The 21,582-nt window shown below is 38.5% G+C and overlaps 1 protein-coding gene across 1 annotated transcript in view; it reads right to left on the bottom strand.

Moving 5' to 3' along the window:
• Positions 1–21,582, bottom strand: part of LOC124795878 — a 363,347-nt gene that overhangs the window by 230,423 nt on the left and 111,342 nt on the right. Inside the window, 14 exon segments of the mRNA XM_047259992.1 lie at positions 6,211–6,353; positions 6,554–6,730; positions 8,859–9,188; positions 9,273–9,405; positions 10,989–11,084; positions 14,550–14,682; positions 15,299–15,391; positions 15,572–15,623; positions 16,658–16,691; positions 17,131–17,194; positions 19,441–19,628; positions 20,827–20,911; positions 21,035–21,125; positions 21,341–21,407. Of these exon segments, the coding sequence (XP_047115948.1) occupies positions 6,211–6,353; positions 6,554–6,730; positions 8,859–9,188; positions 9,273–9,405; positions 10,989–11,084; positions 14,550–14,682; positions 15,299–15,391; positions 15,572–15,623; positions 16,658–16,691; positions 17,131–17,194; positions 19,441–19,628; positions 20,827–20,911; positions 21,035–21,125; positions 21,341–21,407 (1,686 nt within the window).

The raw sequence follows: 21,582 nt of genomic DNA, 5'->3' as shown, positions 1-21,582 counted from the left end.
TTTCAACAACACCCCTCCTGGACTGGTTCGGTTGTTCCTACACACTTGCCTTTAGAGACGAGTGGTGGTTGCTTGTGACAATTAGTGATCCAAAGTTCTCTTTGACCACCTACAATGCTTATAATTGTCACTCATATGTAGATTTCTTTTGTGAACTCTGGTATCTTTTTGCAACTGACAAAAGTTTAATAGTTTAACAGAGTGTCTCAATTGATCGCTGGAACTCTTCTTGCTAACAGAGGGATAACAATGTCTTGAATGGCAAACAAGTGACCAGGGAAATCTTTGTTGTGTGTTCTTTTTGGAACAGCTTCATCAATCTGGAGTTCTGATGTTTTGTAGTTTATGACTGTTTACGATGTCTGTAAGACATCCCATGTGATAACATCATGACTACAATCTGTTAAAATAACAAATTCAAAGAGCTGTGTTCTGCCACTGATAGTCATCCTTCCTATACATGTACTTACCAGCTGGATGACCTTCATCAGTCATCATGAACCTTAGTCCTCTTTAGCCGGTGACAATAAGCTTTTGACATCACAGAAGAAGCAGAAGCCCCCGAGCCTACTATTGTCTGGGCACGATAGCCGTCAGTGAAGACATCAGTGAGATTTTATGACATCTTAGTAACTGTCACTCATGGAGGATTTTCCTCTGTGGCAGCTCACCTCCATAAATGGTCACATTACTTAGTTATCCTGAATTCAGTGGCTAGGCGAGTGACTGGTAACTCTATACAACAATGGGGAACGAATATGGCATGTTGGGGGGAGGGGGGGGGGGGTGACCTCACCCAGGGTATGGTGGTGGACTTCATACCACAGGTTGGCTGCAATTGTCTGCAATTGACTGTCACAAACAGGATTGTTGTGATGGTTGACTTCTTGTGGCATTACAATTGTTCAACACTCACCACCCTTCTCTGCAGTAGTGTACAATGTGTCTATGGCATCCACAGCAGAAACATACTAGCATGTTGTGCTCCAAATGTCTGTTCTTCTGTGGGATGTTATAGTTGGAAGAGTTGGTTGCACCTGTGATGGTCAGATGCTGGAGTGTTGTTAGGCAGCTGTGAGAAAAATCCAAGCTGGCTGAGCCCTTTCTTCAGGATGCTTCTGACTGGTGGCTAAGATTGGCACTAAAGATTCTTTTACATTCTCTGTTGCCTCCTGCTGTAAAGGTTCCACAACTGTCTGCTGTCTCTGGTGTACTTGGTCTGACATTTCTGGTTGCCATACCTACCTAGCACAGGAGAAGCTAGGCAAGGTTCTGGTGGTATTCTATAACTGCTCCAGAGACCATATCCTGGAGTTGCTCATGTATGTTTTGTCAAACTATTTTCGGTTGCATTTTCTTGATGCGTAGGCACCGCTTGATGAATTATTGTATTGATATCCTTTACCAGAAGAGTTTGGTACGTGTCTTCTGAGGCCCCTTTCATCATGTGATATTTTTTCGGCTTCTGCCACATTCAAATTTATAATGTGACATAGGGCCAAAACATTCAGTAGGTAAGATTGTAGCTTTCTCATGATATTAGGCCCTGTTGTTCAATAGTTCTTCCACTAACTGTTCTTGCTGCTGGTTGTCACCAAACGTTTTCTTCAACATACTTTAATTTATCCAACTGTCGAACTTCTCTTTGTTGTTCTCGAACCATTGTTGGCAGCGCTGTTCAAGTAAAAGTACGCCTTTGCCAAAAACATCACATCATGCCGCCTGCTGTATTTGGTGACTCAGTCAAATCAATTCAGCCAATTTGTTGGGTTCATACTATCTCTGGAAAACAATGTGGATGCCTGAAGTACACATGAGGTACAGTTGACTAGGATCCACTGGAATCCTGTATATAAGAACCTTTAGAATGATATACTGCTTGTAATCCAATTCTTGTCCACGTAGGTGACAGCTTTTACATTGCCTAATTGGAGCCACAGTGATGTAGATGTCTGAAGTACCCAGTGTCCCCACCAAACAATGTCACACACTACTCCACACAGAAGTCCAAATCCAAGAACAGGGTGTCAATGACTTAGCATCATAAACATGTTTATTATAGATACGAATGTACACCCAGAACAGAACTGCCCTCCTGGATGGAGAGTACTGCTATTCATACAAACACAGAATATTCCAGAATATAAGAACATAACAAACATAAAAAGTTTTGAAAAACTTTCAGGAATGATAAACACTAAACAACAAATATTTGCTGGTGATGGTGCTACACTGATCCGCAGCACACCAGCCAGCAATGCTGGTCACTACTCCACAAGGCATGCAGCACAACTCTGAGCAAAATTCTATTTGTCACCAGTTACTACTTTAATGGTGTATTACAACTTCATTTCTACATTGAATCTGAATCCAAAATGAGACTCAGCAAATGTGCAGGTCATTCATTACCAACCATGGAATCAACAGGCACAGTATGAGATATATACATATTACTCAGAATTGGCATGAAGTATGAAAAATATTTCACTATTCTATGTACATTCCAATCACAGTCTGCAAATAAGGCACTTCAAAACCTCTGCCTGATCTAGATGATCAGCACTATTTCACACTGGTTATCTTTCAATTCACAGGTCATTTTGTTAAATTTGCAAGACTTGAACTACAAATTATAACGTATCTGTCCCATCCCCAAATTAAGCATTTCAGAAATTTTGATAGAGATTTTACCTGATTGAGTTTATCACTGCCATGTTGCTCACTGATGTAGACATGGTGAAATATTACACATAATTTAATAAATTTCCATAAAAATTACAGCAGGTTCGAGACTAAGATGTAATGAAAAAATTAGAAAGAGAGAGAGTCATTGTATATTGTGTAGTCCAGAGTAACTTAATAAAAAATAGAGTTTTCTGGGATTTATTGAACCATTTGGAGGAGGGGGCAGGGGAAGACCAGTAAAAGTTCACACATCAAAATTTACAAATCCCTTAAACTGTGCCTTCACTGCCCTCCCATTATATCCTTCCATCAACTTTGAATCAGTCAATTACAAATCTTATTTGTGGTATCCCACATTGATTTTCACAATCATGCAGAAAACCATTCTTTGCTAAGCACATGTTGGTTATGAGTGCACATGGGTACATGTTTAATAGCATAATTTTGTAAAGGCAGACATGTGAACTCAGGAGTACACTATGGAAGAAATTTTTTTAAGTTCAAAAAAGAAAAATGAAAGCTATGGATAAGAAATCATGAATCACTTTATACTGATGCTTACAGGCTCTATACAGTCTGTTCTTCAGAAACAGATTGGAAAAAAACAGTTGGAGAAAAATGCAACAAATGCAGCAACTAGATAGAAATGAAGGTAAGACAATATGGTATGTACAGCAAAGAGAATGGTATCATGCAATTTTTCAATTTTTCTTCCCCCATCATACATACTACTTGCTAATTTTATATATGTTGAATGAATACTATGTTACAAGTTTTAGTAGCAGGTGCATTTTTTTCAGGAATTGTTTTAGCAAAAGAGTCCACTGACTGCATTGCCAGAGGTCTCCACACGAAGAACTTAAGTTCAACCCCAGTTTCCAGGATCCGTGCAATGTGCTCCAACCACCAGCATAACAGCATCTAATGCCCACACCTGACACTGAGAAGGCGACTTCAGGCAGTCACAGCTCAGCAGGTTTGTTAGTGAAAGCTGGAAATTACAACAAATCCACCCGCAGCCTTGGCCAGTGCAACATCATCCTGTTTCTTCCAGATGTGCTGATTTCAACAAGTGATGGACATGAAGGTGTGCATGAAGGGATGTGTTGTGTCCTTGTGTCCTAGGATGGCAACAATCTGGAGAGCTCAATGTAAAGCATGGGAACCTACTCTGTCCACGCAGAGCACACAGGAGATCACATACGCGAGTCGCATGACCTGTAAGTTGGTGTAAATGTGGGATCGTCACCACAACTCCATCCTGCTCTACCCTGGCACTGCTTATTTTGTCTACTTGGTATTTCAGAATAATGGACTAATATTTGCACTATGGGCTCATTCTATTGACAGCCAATTTTGGTCTGATTGTGAGTGTGTTTATAGCTATTGTGTTCTAGCTTTCTGGACTTCAGTTGGAAAATTCAGGGGAACCATATATTTTTGTGCTCGAGATGATCTCACTATGTTGTCTACATTCTTGAAAATGTATTGACATATTCTGTGTGTACTTACATTGTGGGAAAATATACCTAATGCAGGCACAAAATTTGTGACATTTAATAATATTATTTCTGTAATTACTTACATCATCAAGTCTATTTTACATTAATAAATGGAACAACCATTTCAGTTTTAAAGAGGCTAGTTATGAAATTTAGTAAAACCTCCGCATGGATGCTAGAGATCAAAGGTGATTTTTCCACCCTATAAAGAAGCAAGACCTTTTGTTGATGTGGATTCCAAGCAGGAATCACACATTCAATTTTATCAATAATAGAAAAAAAATCAGGCAAACACAATCTGTGTGGAAAACCATAACAGCTATTTTCGGACCACAAGGATGTGCAATTTGTGGGCTCTGTGGAATGATGTTCATCAGCAGTAGTACTAAACACTTTCAAAACTGCCATATTCCATTCAGAACAGACACTGTGAAGTTTGTGATAAGAATGTTCACAGTTTGTTGTTGTCTGCATTTTCCCTCCCCTCTTTCAGTTCTCCCCAACCACTATTTTGCACCTAACGACCTGCTCTTCCTAAAGGTTACCATGAAATGGCTTGCTTCTCAACATTTTTGACTTCTGAAAGATTCAGTCCCAAATAGGTGTACTTCCAGCTGACAGAATTCTGTCTTTTGTGACTGCACTTACCATTTTTCCAACGTGTGTTATTTATAAGTGGGACACACACTAATCCACAGCTGAGCACAACATCGCTAGAAAATATTATATAGAAATAGAAACTTAAGATGTGTACTAAAAATCAGCTCTCAGGGAACTGAGCTTACAGAATGCGTAAAAAATCTTAACAATCTTGCACAAATACCACAGTGGAAATACATACAACACAAGGTTATAAACAGTACCACTATAAAGAAAAACACTGGAAACTGTATTTGTAATATGAATACCGGTGATATTTTACCATTACTGCATCATGAGGAAAAGAAAATAGGAGATATCTGCAGAAAAGAATCACTGATCAAAATTTGGAAAGACTGATTTCAATGCGTTCATGAAATGGCTATACATCTGGAAAGAATTCCCCATGTAGCAAAAACATACACCTATGGTGTATACAGTTAGAAGAAACAGATCTCAAAAGAACATTGAGTGGCCACATGTAGGAAGTCACAAAAAGTATGCCAATGGCAACATGCCGTGCACGTCTGAACTATAGTTTTCCCAGTAAACTGTACAGCACATTCTTATTAGTGCACCAATTGTAGATGCTGTCAGATACAGCTTTTACATACTTTGGCACTAAATGACAAGTTGTACACTACCAGTTTACTGGTGTCTACAAGTGTGCATGGTGAATAAGACTTAACAATTACTTGGCTTCTGTGGCAAACACACTCTTTATGTCAATGAAAAAGGAAATCTTCATAATCTAATAATATGAGGTGTAGCACATAGAGAAATCACAACTGTTTCATCTGTCTTTCTGGTGAGTACTGAGACAATATCTAGGCCTGCTTGAATTGTACCACAGCCGCAACTTGACTAGGACTTCAGCAACTATCTGTTCCAATCACATCTTATACTGCATCATGGTCACTATGTAATTTACATTATCTCAATCTGCTGTATCACTGAACTGGATGTACAAATTCTCAAGATCTTGCATTCATCAATTGAATGTAAACGTTGCCTAACCTTTAGCTTTGTAAATTTTCTTGTCTGGGGTTGCTGAATCATTCTGTGCACTCTCCATCAATTTGCCGTAACTAAAATAAATTTTCTTACTGCAATATGTAGAAAAGATCTTTTATCATATTAACATACAATATATCACACCCAGTTTCTGTTTTTATTACTTGTGCAGTCTTTCCATTGTGAACATGTTTGGCCCGTGTAGTATAGAAACACAAAATTAAAGTGTTATGCTCACAGCAGTAAAAAAATCCATTCACAGATTTTAGTGAAAACACAACATGCAGCCCCAATTCAACTTCCTTTTTTTCATGATTATTACATCTAACGCATAGACACATAAAACATGAAAGGATATTATATAACATACCTGGTGGCATATTCTGTTGTAGCATTGTAGGTGGAAGTACTTTTGGCAGTTCAAAGCCTCGTAATTTTAGGTTTATAAGTTTACAGGCAATACTGAACTCTGTTATATTCATTTTCCCATCTGAGTCAGTATCTGCTAAAGACCTGTAACAAATTTACAGTCAATTTATCATATGTACTATGTAGTTCTTGAGATGTCATAAAAGTAATCACATTACTCTGATCAAAGGTAAGTGTGCTCTACTGACAACTCAAAGAAGAGAGTGTAATTCTAAGAACACACTTTCACTACCTTGAGCAGCTACCCAATATACTTCATTCACTTTAAGAAAAACACTACTTACCATATTTGACCCAAAATTGCTGGTGGTAGTCGAGATTGGAGGAGAAACCCCTTTGCCTGTTCACCTGTGACAATGCCATTTACTGGTTGTAAGGCACGGAATTGTTCTTCGTACCGTGCTCGTTCATGAGGCAATATGACCCACGGTTCAGCAGGTCCTCCTTTTCAAGAAAGGACACTACATGTTAGTTCATCTTTTTTATATTAATTATTTAATTCCAATTCAATACAAACTCAGAAGGGTCCATAAAAAGTAAAGGAAATAATTACTTACATGATTCTCTCTTATTTAGTTTATACTACAGATGATTATTAAGAAGCCTTAAGTTTCCATATTTTTAAGGTTATTAGTTGTCAATCTATGAAAACAAAGGTTTGTTGAGAAACAGTGACAGAAACTTGCCCAGAGCATTTTGTGCGTTTTGAAAGGAAGGAATCAGGGTTTAACATCTCACTGACTATGAGGTTGACAGAGACTGAGCACAGGCTCTGAATGTTTCAAAGATGTAGAAGCCTTACAGCCTTTCAAAGGGACCAACAAGGCATTTGCCTGGAGCAATTTAGGGAAATTGTGAAAAACCTAAGTGGGAAATCACAAAAAACCTACGTCTGGACAGCCAGATGCAGATACGAACCACTGTTCTCCCAAATGTGAGTCCAGTTGCCTAACCACTGTGCAGCCTGCTCATTGTATGTTTTGAATGTATCTTCACACAACTAGACAATCGTTTTCCTTATATATATTCTTTGTACAGAAACCAGCTGGCAGTTATAAGAGTCGAGGGGCATGAAAGGGAAGCATTGGTTGGAAAGGGAGTGAGACAGGGTTGTAGCCTCTCCTCGATGTTATTCAATCTGTACATTGAGCAAGCAGTAAAGGAAACAAAAGAAAAATTCAGAGTAGGTATTAAAATCCATGGAGAAGAAATAAAAACTTTGAGGTTCGCCGATGACATTGTAATTCTGTCAGAGACAGCAAAGGACTTGGAAGAGCAGTTGAACGGAATGGATAGTGTCTTGAAAGGAGGATATAAGATGAACATCAACAAAAGCAAAACAAAGATAATGGAATGTAGTCGAATTAAGTCTGGTGATGCTGAGGGAATTAGATTAGAAAATGACACACTTAAAGTAGTAAAGCAGTTTTGCTATTTGGGGAGCAAAATAACTGATGATGGTCGAAGTAGAGAGGATATAAAATGTAGACTGGCAATGGCAAGGAAAGCGTTTCTGAAGAAGAGGGATTTGTTAACATCGAGTATAGATTTAAGGGACTAGAAGTCGTTTCTGAAAGTATTTGTATGGAGTGTAGCCATATATGGAAGTGAAACGTGGACGATAAATAGTTTGGACAAGAAGAGAATAGAGGCTTTCGAAATGTGGTTCAACAGAAGAATGCTGAAGATTAGATAGGTAGATCACATAACTAATGAGGAGGTATTGAATAGGATTGGGGAGAAGAGGAGTTTATGGCACAACTTGACTAGAAGAAGGGATCGGTTGGTAGGACATGTTCTGAGGCATCAAAGGATCACCACTTTAGTATTGGAGGGCAACGCGGAGGGTAAAAATCATGGAGGGAGACAAAGAGATGAGTACACTAAGCAGATTCAGAAGGATGTAGGTTGCAGTAGGTACTGGGAGATGAAGAAGCTTGCACAAGATAGAGTAGCATGGAGAGCTGCATCAAACCAGTCTCATGACTGAAAACAACAACAACAACAACAACAACAACAACAACAACATATATATTCTTTCACCTCACATATAATTTTACACAAAAATGGTACACGAAAACTATGTGCTATTTTGTTTCCTCACAGTCAGTTTTAACAGACAACTGGAACATGTCATTTATGGTTAACTTTGTAATTGTGTCTGCTTTCAGATTGAAACTTTGCAGACTACTGTCATTGAAGATATTATCCTCACAGATACGGCAGATGGAGAGGTGTCTCTCACCTCCATGCTAATGAATCCAACTAATTTACCCAGTCATTTAAGTGACTTCAATTCCCAATCAAGGTTTAATTTTGTGATAACAATAAACAAGGCTCCATGACAAAGAGAAGAGGAGATGGACATAAGGGGAGGGGAGTTGGTGCATGGAGAGAGGGGGAGAACGAGATTAGGACATATATCTGATTCCCGTACATTTTGTGAAGCACAGCCGGTTTTGCTAGTACTTAATAAAGTAAAAAAGGTAATGACATTTTCAATGTAATTCAAATTTTTCAAAAAATTGTGAACATGAACTGTGTTCTGTGACTATGACAGAAGCACAGCAGGAGGTGTACCAACAGCACTAAGTATTCTTTTTATGCACTGTGATTATTTCAAGAGACAGGGGCAGTAAGCGGCAAAAGAATATGTAATTTGTAAAAGTCTTCTGAATCTTGTAAAGGGAAGAGACATTAAGTGACACTGGGCAGTGCTCTACACAAAGAGAGATTGCTTTCTTCCATGTAAGTGGGAAGTCTCTCTTCACCATGGTCAACATACTCACTCCAACTACAACTTGTTTCCCATACATGCCACTCGTTTTGCCACTTTCACTCATCCACAAACCTAATTCTTGGTAACGTAACATATAGAAAAAGGACAACTCCTGAAGCGCACAGGGTCCTTTCAATCCCCTATGGTTGTTGTCACAAGATTCTTCCCAGAACTACCACATGCCTGTGTCCGGTATAGCTGGTTCTGATGATTTCACCATTCACATGATTGCATTTGCAAATTTAGTTTTATATTGCACGGAGGACATGAAGAAAATCCCAGCTTCTGAATTTCTAACAACATTGGTATCCCGCATACTGAAATAAGAGGCTAATCCGGAAACTAACATTACACGATCTTTTTGAAGGAGAAAAAATGAATTTATTTTAATAAAATTTACATGCATTGTAGTACAGGTCTTGCATTATATATTTGCGTGAGAGGTGTGCAGTGTGCCTTGTCATGAAGAAGACAGACTCCCATTATCAGCATCCCATGACGTTTGTGTCATATGGCTCTGTGAAATTTATTCATGGCCTTACAATATCTTGCAGCATATATTGTTTCATCTCTCTCCAAAAAGTCAATGAGCAGAACCTCTTTTCTCTTGCAAAACGCTTACACCCTGATTCTCCTCACTGTTTGCCAAGTTTTGAATTTTTTGGCTGAAAGAGAATGAGTATGGCGCCACTCATTGAATGTTGTTTGATCTCTGGAGTATGGTGATAAGCCCATGTTTCATCGCCTGTCACTGCAGAGTTGAGAAAAGCATCACCTTCAGTCTCAAAACGGTGAAGGGTGGCACCGACTCTGTTCATTTTGTGTGCTACGGTAAGCACCTTGGGTACCCATCATGCACACAACTTGCAATAATTTAATCTATCAGTTACAATTTCATGAAAAACAGCTCATGAAATGTTTGGGCAAATTGCATGCAGGTCATCAACTGTCGAATGGCGATCAGAGAGGATATGTTCTTCAATTTTCTGCACCACATCATCAACAACAACAACAACAGATGGCCTTCCGCTTCTGTCTTCGTCGTGAATTTCTGTCCTTCCAAAATTGAAATTCCATATCCATTTCATCACATGCTGCCTTGACATTACATCCCATCCATAAACTGAACCAATTTCGAGGTGAATCGCAGCCTGACAGGGGGACCAACTGGCAATTTGCGAAGGTAGCAGCTCAGGCAGTCCACCCTCCCTGGGCCTTGCCTGTACCAGAGGGTACATGCGAACCCTACCTGTCTACCTGGGGCTGGGAATTACGCGTTACCCAGTCACCTGTTGCGCATCAGACAAGTGAACTGGCCTTCAGGAGCACACTGGGAGGAAGAAGAGAAAGAGGAGCCTTAAACGTCGAAGCGGAGGAAGGGTAGGAGAAGGTGAACGAAGAAAGGAAAAGGGAATGAAAAACAGTGGTGAGACTGTTCTTATGTCAGCTACTGACAATGCAGAACATTACCGAAAACACCCCAGCCACTCTACAGATTGTTGGGAATGCTCTTTCCTTTTGCTGGCTTCCTGTTACTAGGCAATGGCACCAATTTCCCCAAGGACATTCCATGTTAAAACTACATGTCTTGTAACCTTAGTTTCCAGATAATCTTCACACTCTGTGGACTGGATACTTTGCTGGACTGTACACAATGAACACATTTTATATCAAAATATAAAAGGCACACTCAGTGACAGGGGAAAGCAATAGCAGCCTCAATGTTTGAGCCACTGAATGTATATTACTTACAGTAAAACCACAATAGTCATTGAACCAAAGACAGATCTGTTGGAAAACAGTTATCTTACACACAAGATTTAGTGTGTTTTTGATCCTTAAAAATTAGGAAGTGCCTCCAAGCTGGTGGGTTGATTAATCAAAGTTCTCACCTTCAATATGTGCCATTCTGACAATTTCCAAAAATTAATTTTTTAGACTGCCTAAAAGAATTTTCAAAGAAGCAATCATGAAGGAAAGAGACTGTGAGAAGATATGAAATGTATGGTATTCATCTGGCAGACTGTGCCCAGCATCTTTATACATAATCACATTACTCAATTAGTTAACTCTGCAGCAATAGTTTGACTACAAACAAAGAAATGTGTTTTAGGACCATGTCAGATACATTTCCCTGTCTACTTATAAACATATTTTAAGTACTATTGTTGGGTACTTTGATATAATTTGTTTTTAGACTCTAAAAGGTGCCACATTTTACTGCAGGATGTACGTTCTAGAAACCTGATCACATTATTAAAAGTAATAACAAGACCACTAACTTCTGCTTTAACAAATAAGAGATGTGGAAAAAAGAGAGAGAGAGAGAGAGAGAGAGAGTGCAGGGGGAGATCCAGTAGGTCCTACGATAAGTTCTTCGATTTTTCCTGCTAATTGTCAAGTCTTATTAAATCATCTGCTCCAAATCTTGAGCATGAACAAAATGTGGGGAATAAATCAGAATATGAAATAACTATTGAGAGTAACCACAACCACATCCTGAAGATAACTTACAATTGATACGCAGAAGTGCCTCACACTGTGTGTGTGGTTTCCCCCCCCCCCCCCCCCCCCCCCTCAGGCAGCAGTGAAGTTCAGAGGATCCATATCCCCCACCTTTCCAATTAAAACAGGCTTACGACAGGGAGACGCTCTTTCATGTGTAAAACTCCTGGCTTATGCAGATGATATAGTGTTGCTGAGTGAAACTGAAGAAGAACTGAAAGACATGTACAGATCTCTCAGGCACAGTGCCAGCAAAATCGGGATTTTGATTAACCAAGAGAAAACCGAATATATGGAAATAGGTCGAGTCATAAACCCAAATCCTTACTTTGAAACTGACCAACATTCTAAATTCAGAAAAGTTCTCCAGTTTAAATACCTTGGATCATGTTTCAACAGTAAAAATATCATAACAATGGATATAAATGAAAGAATAGCCTCAGGGTCAAGACGTCTGTACTCACTAAGTAACCCACTCAAAAGTAAAGCTTTGTCAATCACCACAAAGATGAAGATACACAACACTATTATCTGCCCCATAGTACTATACGGTTCAGATAGCTGGACGATTACAAAGAATGAAAGAGAAAAATTGAATGTTTTCGAAAGAAAAGTAATCAGAAAAATCTGGGGACCTGTGTTGGAGAATGGCGCATGGAGAATTCGAAAGAACAATGAAATTTATCAGTTAATGAAGAGACCCACTATCATCCAGAAATTAAAAAGTAGGAGACTGCAATGGGCTGGACATGCGGCCAGAATGGAAAACAACAGAATGAACAAGAAAGCATTTGAAGGAACTCTCCAGGCAACATGACCATTGGGCCGACCTCGTACAAGGTGGAAAGATGACATAGAGAAAGACATCGTAGCATTAGGGTGGAGAGAGGCTGCGAGAGATAGAAGGTGGTAGAAGCAGATTGTTGATGCAGCGCGTGGTCTACAGGGCCTATGATCGCTGAGAAGGAATATAGATAGATAGATAGATAGATAGATAGATTCAATTTTAAAAACCCTGTTTTAACCTGACAAGTTGTTTCGTGTTCTCAAATGATCTCTGCTATTTCTTCAGACGACCATGGAACATGCTTTGTCAGAGAGGATCCAAATGGAAGAACAGTGCTGGATCTGTAGTAGGTATGATAGAAGAAGCAGAAGCATCTTATACCACCTCACTGATTGCTTTCTCCTGGTTGATGTTGAACAGCACTTCTGATGTTCAGATTTGCCAATTGGTTTAACTAACAAACCAGTACGATACAAATTTGTTTTTTCTGCAAACTGACAGGAGTATTTTTATTGGGAAGTGTTCAATATTATATAGGCCTCCATGAATGTTCCACAGGGTCTCAAGGACAAGACTAGGACTGCATATTGTGAGATCTACTGTTAAGTAACATGGACAGCATCAAAATAAGTTGGAGCTCTTGTGTTTAGAAGCATAGGTGGGCATCAACTACAGCTGTCAAATTCATCTTCGACATTTGTGTCGACCTCAGCAGTGCCACTGTGTGTCCTTACCAACAAAGCAGTGAAGGAAAGTTACTTAAAAAAATAATTTGTTCTTCATTCAATGGAGAATGAGTTGTCAACAGTATGGAAATGTTTTTCATCTGTACATGTTGCACAAATGAACAAACATGTTTTGTGCAGTACAAATCGCGTGATTTTGTTTATTGCTTCAAAAAGGTCTCATCAACTTCAACAATTATCAGGCAGAAATGTGTTTAAAGTGAGAAACTTTTTAGATGCGGGAACAATGCATCAATATCTTCAAGAACACAACTACTGTCATTAGTAGGTGTACAACAACTCTGTATCCAGGACCTACATTCCTATAATATGGTTCAGGGTTCAGGAACTTATATCTGGAATTTTTAGACATAGGTGCACAGTAAAAACATGGCCGCGTAAATGTTAACAATGTCCTTCCTCATCCATCAACGATTTCACAGGGTATTTTTGAGGCAGCTGAAGAAATCAAAACAAAGTTGCTTAGCAATCAATGCACGTGCCTTTGAAATGGATTTATGGTCTGATAATATACATTAAAAGTGAATATTTTATCATTGTTGGTCACTACAATTGCCGAACTGCAGATCTCCTTTTTTCTGGATACAACATTATTCAGGTGAACGATTCAATTAAAAAATCTTGTTTTAACCTGCCAAGCTGAAGATGCTAAATCTGGTCTTAATATTCAAAGAGAAATTTTGTCTAAATGAGAAAATTACAACATTTCCATTGCAGATTTAGAGCAGCTTATATCAAGTTGGTGCTTTCATGGTTTAAGCTGCTCTCCTGTATAGCACTCTGCATTGCAACCATGCTAAGACACTGTTATATGAAGACAAATTTCTCAAAGAATTTGCACCACTAGCATTTATATTAATTAGAACTTCGAAGAGCACTGTAAATTACTTAAAAAACTGGTCTGAGTAAGTGTCTCAAAGCTCAAAGTCTATGATAACTGTTGGAATACTGCTGCTGATATGATAAGCAAATGCCATCAACAAGAACACACTCACTGCTCCGTTCCAGAAACTACACCGTCAACATCAATGGAACTAGAGTTGTCAGTACGTATTTCTCCTGCTTTCTTGTTAACAAGCATTTATTGCCACTAAAGGAGATTGCTGTTAAGGTCTTATTTTATATTGCAGACAGAAGTCACAGCACATAAGCGAAGAATAGAATCTTTTCTGAAAGAGAAGATGGCTGTGTGTGTGTGTGTTGTGTGTGTGTGTGTGTGTGTGTGTGTGTGTGTGTGTGTGATGTCTTTGATAAACTGGTTGCTGCAAACAATCACAACACAAAAAGGGGGCACCCTTTTTCCAGGTTATATCCTCTCTCTCTCCAGTTTTACAGACTGTCATTTGTCCCCTATGAAAATGAAGAGGAGTCGACTTGGCAACTGGGTAGATGACGTAGATGACACTTGCAAAAGGAGTAGCCATATGGAAGATGAAATTTCATGCTACTTAGCAAAAGGTTACTCTGAAAATGAGCAGCCAGCTGAGTTGTTGACGTGGCGGAGAGCAAATGAAAAAAAGTTCCCAATCTACTCAGCTTAGCTAATAATTCCTGCAAAATGTGCATCTGCAGAAAGAAAATTTTTGCCAAGCAGGGCTAATCAACAGTGAGAAAAGATCATCAATCAATCCACAAAATGTTAATGAACTGCTGATTCTGCATAACTTGTATTTGGTAAGGTTTATTCTGCAGAAACTGGGTAATTTCCAAGAATGCTTTATTTAGATGGGGCAGTTCTTGTTTCCCACAAAAATTTGTGGTGCCTGATGCTTTATTCTCTTTCTTTGTTTCTAGGAACAGAAGAGTGACTAATAGCCAGGGAGTTCCATTCAGAGAACACTGATATTTATTTTATTGTGCAGAAAACTGCTGTTCAGAAATTCGTTTGCGAGCATATCACTTTCTGTAATTCAATTTCAATAAATCTGCAGTGCGCAATTTCGTTGTTTTATTTATCTAAAAATACAAAAAAGATTAAAAAATTAAGTTGAACGCAGTTACAACAAAAGACAAAGAAACTTTATACTCACATCACATTTCTTAAATTTGTATGCTCAGACTCCTTAATATACAGACATGAAAATTCACAACAAAATAAAAGGGTGTGATGTAATGAATATGGAGGTAAACATTTTAAAAAGCAAGTTATGCGATTTTCTAACTGAAAGATACTACCACTCAGTGGAAGATTTCATGAAGGACAAAGTGATACTTTGAGCTGGATCCTTAAAACCAAAGAAAAATTTATGCTACTTATAGTGGATGCAAATTCTGTAACAGCATTAGAAAGAATCTTGTACAAATCCTTCAGCAGTTAATATTGTAAGTTTGACAAATTTTAAATAAGTAAATTCTTCAACAAATGATCTTTTAAGTTTGAAAAAAATTTAAATAAGTAAATTGTATCCCTAACATGATTCCTGTACATCAGACTTACGTTCTGAAATTCTGTATGTTATGAGGTGAATAAAATACATTAAATTACAGAGATCTGCACATAAACATAAGCCATTGTTTCAGAAAGAGAATTTGACCAGCTGAACATTAAATAAAATTTTAAATTTTCAGTTATTATTACAGTACTGAATAGCAGTATTGGATTTCACTGGTCATTCATTTAACCGACTGACATCTTAGATTATGACATTTTATGCATTCATTCCACAAGCTAGGATCATGAAAGACAGAGTGTTGACTACAAGGATTACCTACACACGAAAAAAAAAAGTGAAAACAAGAAGAGATGCACATTTCCTCTCCCTAATCCCCACTTTTATTTGGTTTCAGTATCTATATAATGTTATAAAACAGTGTTTGTGACACTAGTGACAACCGCAGAACATATTTCCTGTGGATAGGTTTTTGGTGGAATTAACACGTTCAAGATGACTCATGTCACTGAGGAGTGAGAGCCGCACTGCTTCCCAGACAGCACATGCCTGTGTGGTGTCACCACCCTCATGGCGCCAAGGCTTCTACCCTCGGCCAGCTTGCAGGTTAAAAGGGACACACTGGCCAAGCCTTCAGTGTATCTTTTGCTGCACTTTCAGCTGGTGCGTGCGTGAGTTGTAGTGCGAAGTGAATTGATCCGCTCATGGAATATTCATTTTTATTACACCAGCATTGGAATTTTTGTTTGTTCTCAAAGATAAGTTAATGATTTAATTTATTTCATAAAACTAATTTCTCAGGTACATATCCTAGATATTTGTGGAGGTATTCTGTGCCTTTTGACAAAATTAGTCAGGGGGGGGGGGGGGGGGGGGGGGGGATGTCCTAAGATCTGTGGCTACCTCCTTGTCTGGTATTTTACAACACATAATGGCATTTCATGTCTGTCCTTTTATATTTATGGATGTTTTTCAGCAGCAAATGATAAATTCATTGAGCATGGTATGTTATCTGAGAAAAATTTGTCAAAAATTAATAACACAGTTATTCCTCCCATTAGCGAGCAAATTTTCACTAATGGAATTTTTCTTTCCTCTATAACTAAATTATAACCATACACTAATTTTTTCAATAAATAATATTTCTGGAGACAATATTTGACGTTTTTCTTCTTTCACACTTTTTAGGTGTACAAAGCGCATTTATCAGGTCATCTGGAAGTAGAAAGAAAAAAATTTACTTTTGAAGTCATTAGCCACTTAAGAGTTTGGAAAATGGCATGGACAATGACTTAGAATTTTCATCAGATGATCCGAGTTCCAATGAGGATGAAGAGGAACCTGCTAACTTTCAAGTAGTAACTGGTGCTATTGAAGTACCAGTTGCTACATCTAACGTAGTAATGGCAGGGCCCAGAAATGAGGCTTCAGAAACCAGCACTCTTTCTCAAATCCACCAGGTCCCCCATACTCCCATTTTTCTTCTTGAAGACAAGTGGAGTGAAGGACCATCAGATAATAGGGAGGAGTTACCTTTTACTGTTTCTCCAGGACTTTTGGAGATCCCCTCTCTTATTACAGCAACATCATTTTTCTTCTTGTTATTTATTCAAAACTTCTTGTAACTGATAGTGGAAGAGAGAAATGCTTTTGCCTTGGAAGTGTTCATTGAAAGCAAAAACGAGCATGCCAATATAACTTCTTGAAAGATACCACCACTGAAGAAATAAAAACATTTTTTGGCATAATATTTTACATGCGGCTTCTGTGGATGAAAAGGGTGAAGGACTACTGGAAGCACACTACCTATTTAGACTGCCCTTCACTAAATACAGGGTGTCCCACTCAAACCTCCCTGATTTCAAGGACTCATTGCATCGCATTATAGAGCACCTCAAAGAATTGATATTCCTGCATCAGAAGTGCCGAGTATGGTCACCAGAGGGCAGCATGGACACATGAAGTGAAAATGGCAACTCCACAGTAGCGCGCGCAAACAGTAGTGTGGTTTGCAGAAACAAAATTGCCGATTACTGTGCAAAGAAATTATCATCATGTGATGTGTGATCCACCTGGTGTGAAAACAATTAAGGAATGGCAACAGGAAGTTCCTGGCAACAGGAAGTTCCTGGCAACAGGAAGTGTTCTGAATAATCCGGCAGTGCACATTATGGGGTTTCAGAAGAGACAGTGGAGGACATCAGACAAACATTTCTCAGAAGCCCACATAAGTCAATTCATCAAGCATCTAGGCAACTTGATGTACCTCGATCAACATTGCATCGTGTAGTTCACCAGCGTCTTCGTATGTGTGTTTACAAAGTGCAAATTCTGCAACATCTGATACTGAAAGACAAACCATGCCGACAATTTGCTGTGGATATGCTGCAGTGTATTGATATGGATGTCATCTTCCTGGAAAGATGTTTATTCTCAGATGAGGCAATGTTTCATCAATCAGGAAGGGTTAATAGGCATAATGTTTGATTTGGGGTTTGCAAAATCTGCACATTGTCATTGAAACGTGTTCATGATAACCCTAAACTAAACATCTGGTGCGGGCTAATGCATGACAGAATTGTTGGACAGTTCTTCTTTATGGAACTAACAGTGAATGGGTCAGTGTAGTGTATCTGGAGATGCAGTTTGTGTGCCCTCCACATACAAGACTTGCAACCAAACATCATTTTTCAACAAGATGGAGCTCCACCACATTGGTCAACGGCTGTTCGCAAGTTCCTGGATGGGAAATTTCCCAATCATTGGATCAGATGCAGCAGAGCCTGGCCACCATGTTCACTCGACATTACGCCACTTGATTTCTTCAAGTGGGGATTTGTGAAGGACCGCATGTATGTGCACAAAGTGGATGATATTCCTACGTTGCGACATCGTATTACTAATGAGATTGCAACAATAACAGACGAAATGTTACAAAGAACTTGGCAAGAAACTGAATATAGACTGTATATTCTTTGTGCTACAAATGGTTCACATGTAGAGGTGTACTGATGATAAATAAAGTCTTTGAGATGATCTACAATGTGATGCATTTTCAACTGTCATATCTACTGTGTGTTTTTTCCCTGGGTCTTTGAAATCAGTCAGGTTTGAGTGAGAGACCCTGTACATGAGCAGAGATAGGTATCTTTTGCAGATAAGATGCCTACTTTTTGCCAGAAATAATGCTGCAATGCATCTATCGAAAAAATTCTGCTAGTGATAAATCATTTCAATAATACTATGGAGAAAATCTATTATTCAGGGAAAAATCTAACGACAGATAAGCCAATGGTCGGTTTGCAGGGGAAGGCTGAATGAATACATACAGGGGAATGGCCACAAATTTAGGATGAAACTATATGTTTTAGCTGATCCTAATAGACATTTGAGATAGTATAAGAAGGTTGGATTCATGCATTCTATTTCATGTTTGTAAATGCACACTATTTGCACCTCAAGAGTGTGACAGGAAAAAATCTATCTTCACAATTTCCACTTGGCCATAGTTTTTGAATTTGCTCCCAGAACAAGAAGATCCTGTAGCAAACAGACCTACCATGCAAATTCATCAACCAGAACAGATGAAAAAAAAACTCCAGGTGGAAGAAGGCATCATAAAGAGGTCTAAAAATTGTATTGACAATTTATTTTTGCCTTCAGTGTCCAGAACAACTAGGGTTTTGTCTTTCTCCCAGCTTTAGGGAGTACCATAACTACTACTTACTTTTCATTTCTGTTAATACATATATGTGTTTTTTTTTTTTATTATTGAAACTTTATGATATCTATATGTGCCATTTTATAATTCTTTTCCTTTATACTTATATATTTAGATAAATAATTTATATATTGTCAGTACTATATAATTCTTATATATATTCCTTCAAGTTTTAAATTTACATTTGTTCTCAATACAGATGTATACACACAAGTGGAACTGAGTTTATTTCAATGAATATGCCATTTTTATGTATGACAGTATAGGCAGAGGGCTGAAGCAATACTGCCCATTAGAACGCATGGTGGGAGCGGAGTGGTAAGTCAACAGGCTGGCAAGCTGACCCGTCAGCTCACTGTCCTCAGCTTGACAGCACGGCAGGGCAGCCCACAGCCCGTATGGGCCAAGTTGCAAAATACGGGCCAGCTGGGCTGAAACCAGCACTGTGCATTACTGTACTCTCCATCCATATTCTGTGCTCATCAGACTTCATTATGTTCAACAATTACTTTAATTTTCCGCACTTTCACTGAGGACAGCAATGTCCACATCAAACTTTATCATCAATATCTTTTCAATCTGAATCTTAATGCCGCTCATGGACCTTTCTTTTATTTCAGTCATTGCTTCTTCATAACAGAGGTTGAGCAGTACTAGAGAAATACTGCATCCTTCCCTTAACGTATTTTTAATCCAAGGTCTTTTCCCCTGGTCTTTGATTCTTATTGCTCCGTACAAACCTACTCTTCAGCTAATTTCATACATTATGGACCATTTTGCATTGTCAAAAGCTCTCTCTAAGTACACAAAACCTATAAAGGTGTATTTTTTTCTTTTCTTTTTTCATCTTGCCACTATCATCCAGGGCCCCACCAAAACTGCACCTCTGGTCCTTTTCATTTCCTAAAGCCAAACTGTCTCATCCAACAGATTCTCAAATTTCTTGAAAATTCTTCCATATATTATTACATTCAGCATTTTGGTTTATCAGCCATTAAGTTGATTGTGCAATATTTCTCACACTTATTTGCCTTTGCTATCTTCAGAATTGTGTGGGTGATATTTTTCTACAAGTCTGATGTTACTGTTTTATGTGTTTAGTCTTCTAAGTTCTACACATCAACCGGAACAGTGACTTGTTTCAGATTGCACACCCACCCCCCCCCCACCACCACCCCCCTCCCAAAGGAAAATTATTTATGTCTTCTGCCTTATTTGATTACAAGCCTTCTAAAGCTCTATCAAAACTCTGAGTGTAATACTGGATCCACCATGTCTTCCAGATCAAAACGCATTTCTTCTTCTATCTTGTCAGCATGTACTGTTCCTCCTGTTTGTAGTGGCCTTCGATGTACTCTTTCCACTTATCCATTCCCTCCTCCGCTCTTAACAGTGGAACTTCACCTGCACTCTTAATGTTTCCAACCCTGCTTTTAATTTCACCAAGGGTTGTTCTGACTCATCTAAACACTGAATCTCCCCTTCCAACAACCATTCTCTTTTCATTTTCTTAACATTTTTCCTGGAGGCATTTCCATTTAAACTCTCCTACACTTTCTGTTGATTTCATTTCTAAGTGACTTGCAGCTGGCATAGAATAAAATAGTTATCACACACATTAATATTTACTGGTAGAAAAAACTGCATATGCCATTAAAGCAGTGAAAACTAAACTTCTTTTCAACAATAAAAAGGCTTCTTGAGTCTTCATTGTCTTTTAAACAATAATCCAGTCATATCACAAAGATGGAATAAAGGAGCTCTTGTCCATTTATTTAATTCCTAACACTGCCCCCGAACTTTAAATGATATCTAACAATAAACTCTAATCATGTACAGAATTTCGAATTAACATTCTCTTACAATGATGTTTATGAATATTCTGATTCAGTGGCTCTGTTAAGACTGGCTTGATTTTTTTTCCCCCACTGAAATGCATCAATTATCAATTTTTCCATCCATTACTTTCTGTCTGATGAAATTGTGTTATAAATCAATGTTTAGTTCTCGATTTCTCCATATGATTCACGGAGTGTAGAACTGCTACTTCATTATCACACACCATACAGGTCTTTCAGGTTAAGTATCTTCAGTAAAATTGTTATTCACACCACATCTCATGTGCATGATGTCAATGACACACATTCTGCTTCCACTGCGATCAATGCAACTGCATGTTGCTTCAGACTCTTTCAGTACAACGCAGGTCCCTGTTCAGTATTAACATATATAGGAGTTGGACAAAAATATGGAAACGCTGTGAGAAATGCATGGTTCAACATAAATGCATATACTCACTAAATTAGCATGTTGTGCTGCTATATTTGAGCATGAATGATATCTGTGCAATGTCCTTGCTACACAGCAAGTGTCACTTGGGATGGG

Source organism: Schistocerca piceifrons, chromosome 1 (genome assembly GCF_021461385.2).
Source record: "Schistocerca piceifrons isolate TAMUIC-IGC-003096 chromosome 1, iqSchPice1.1, whole genome shotgun sequence".
Lineage (NCBI taxonomy): Eukaryota > Metazoa > Arthropoda > Insecta > Orthoptera > Acrididae > Schistocerca > Schistocerca piceifrons.
This window is presented reverse-complemented; position numbering and strand designations above follow the sequence as displayed.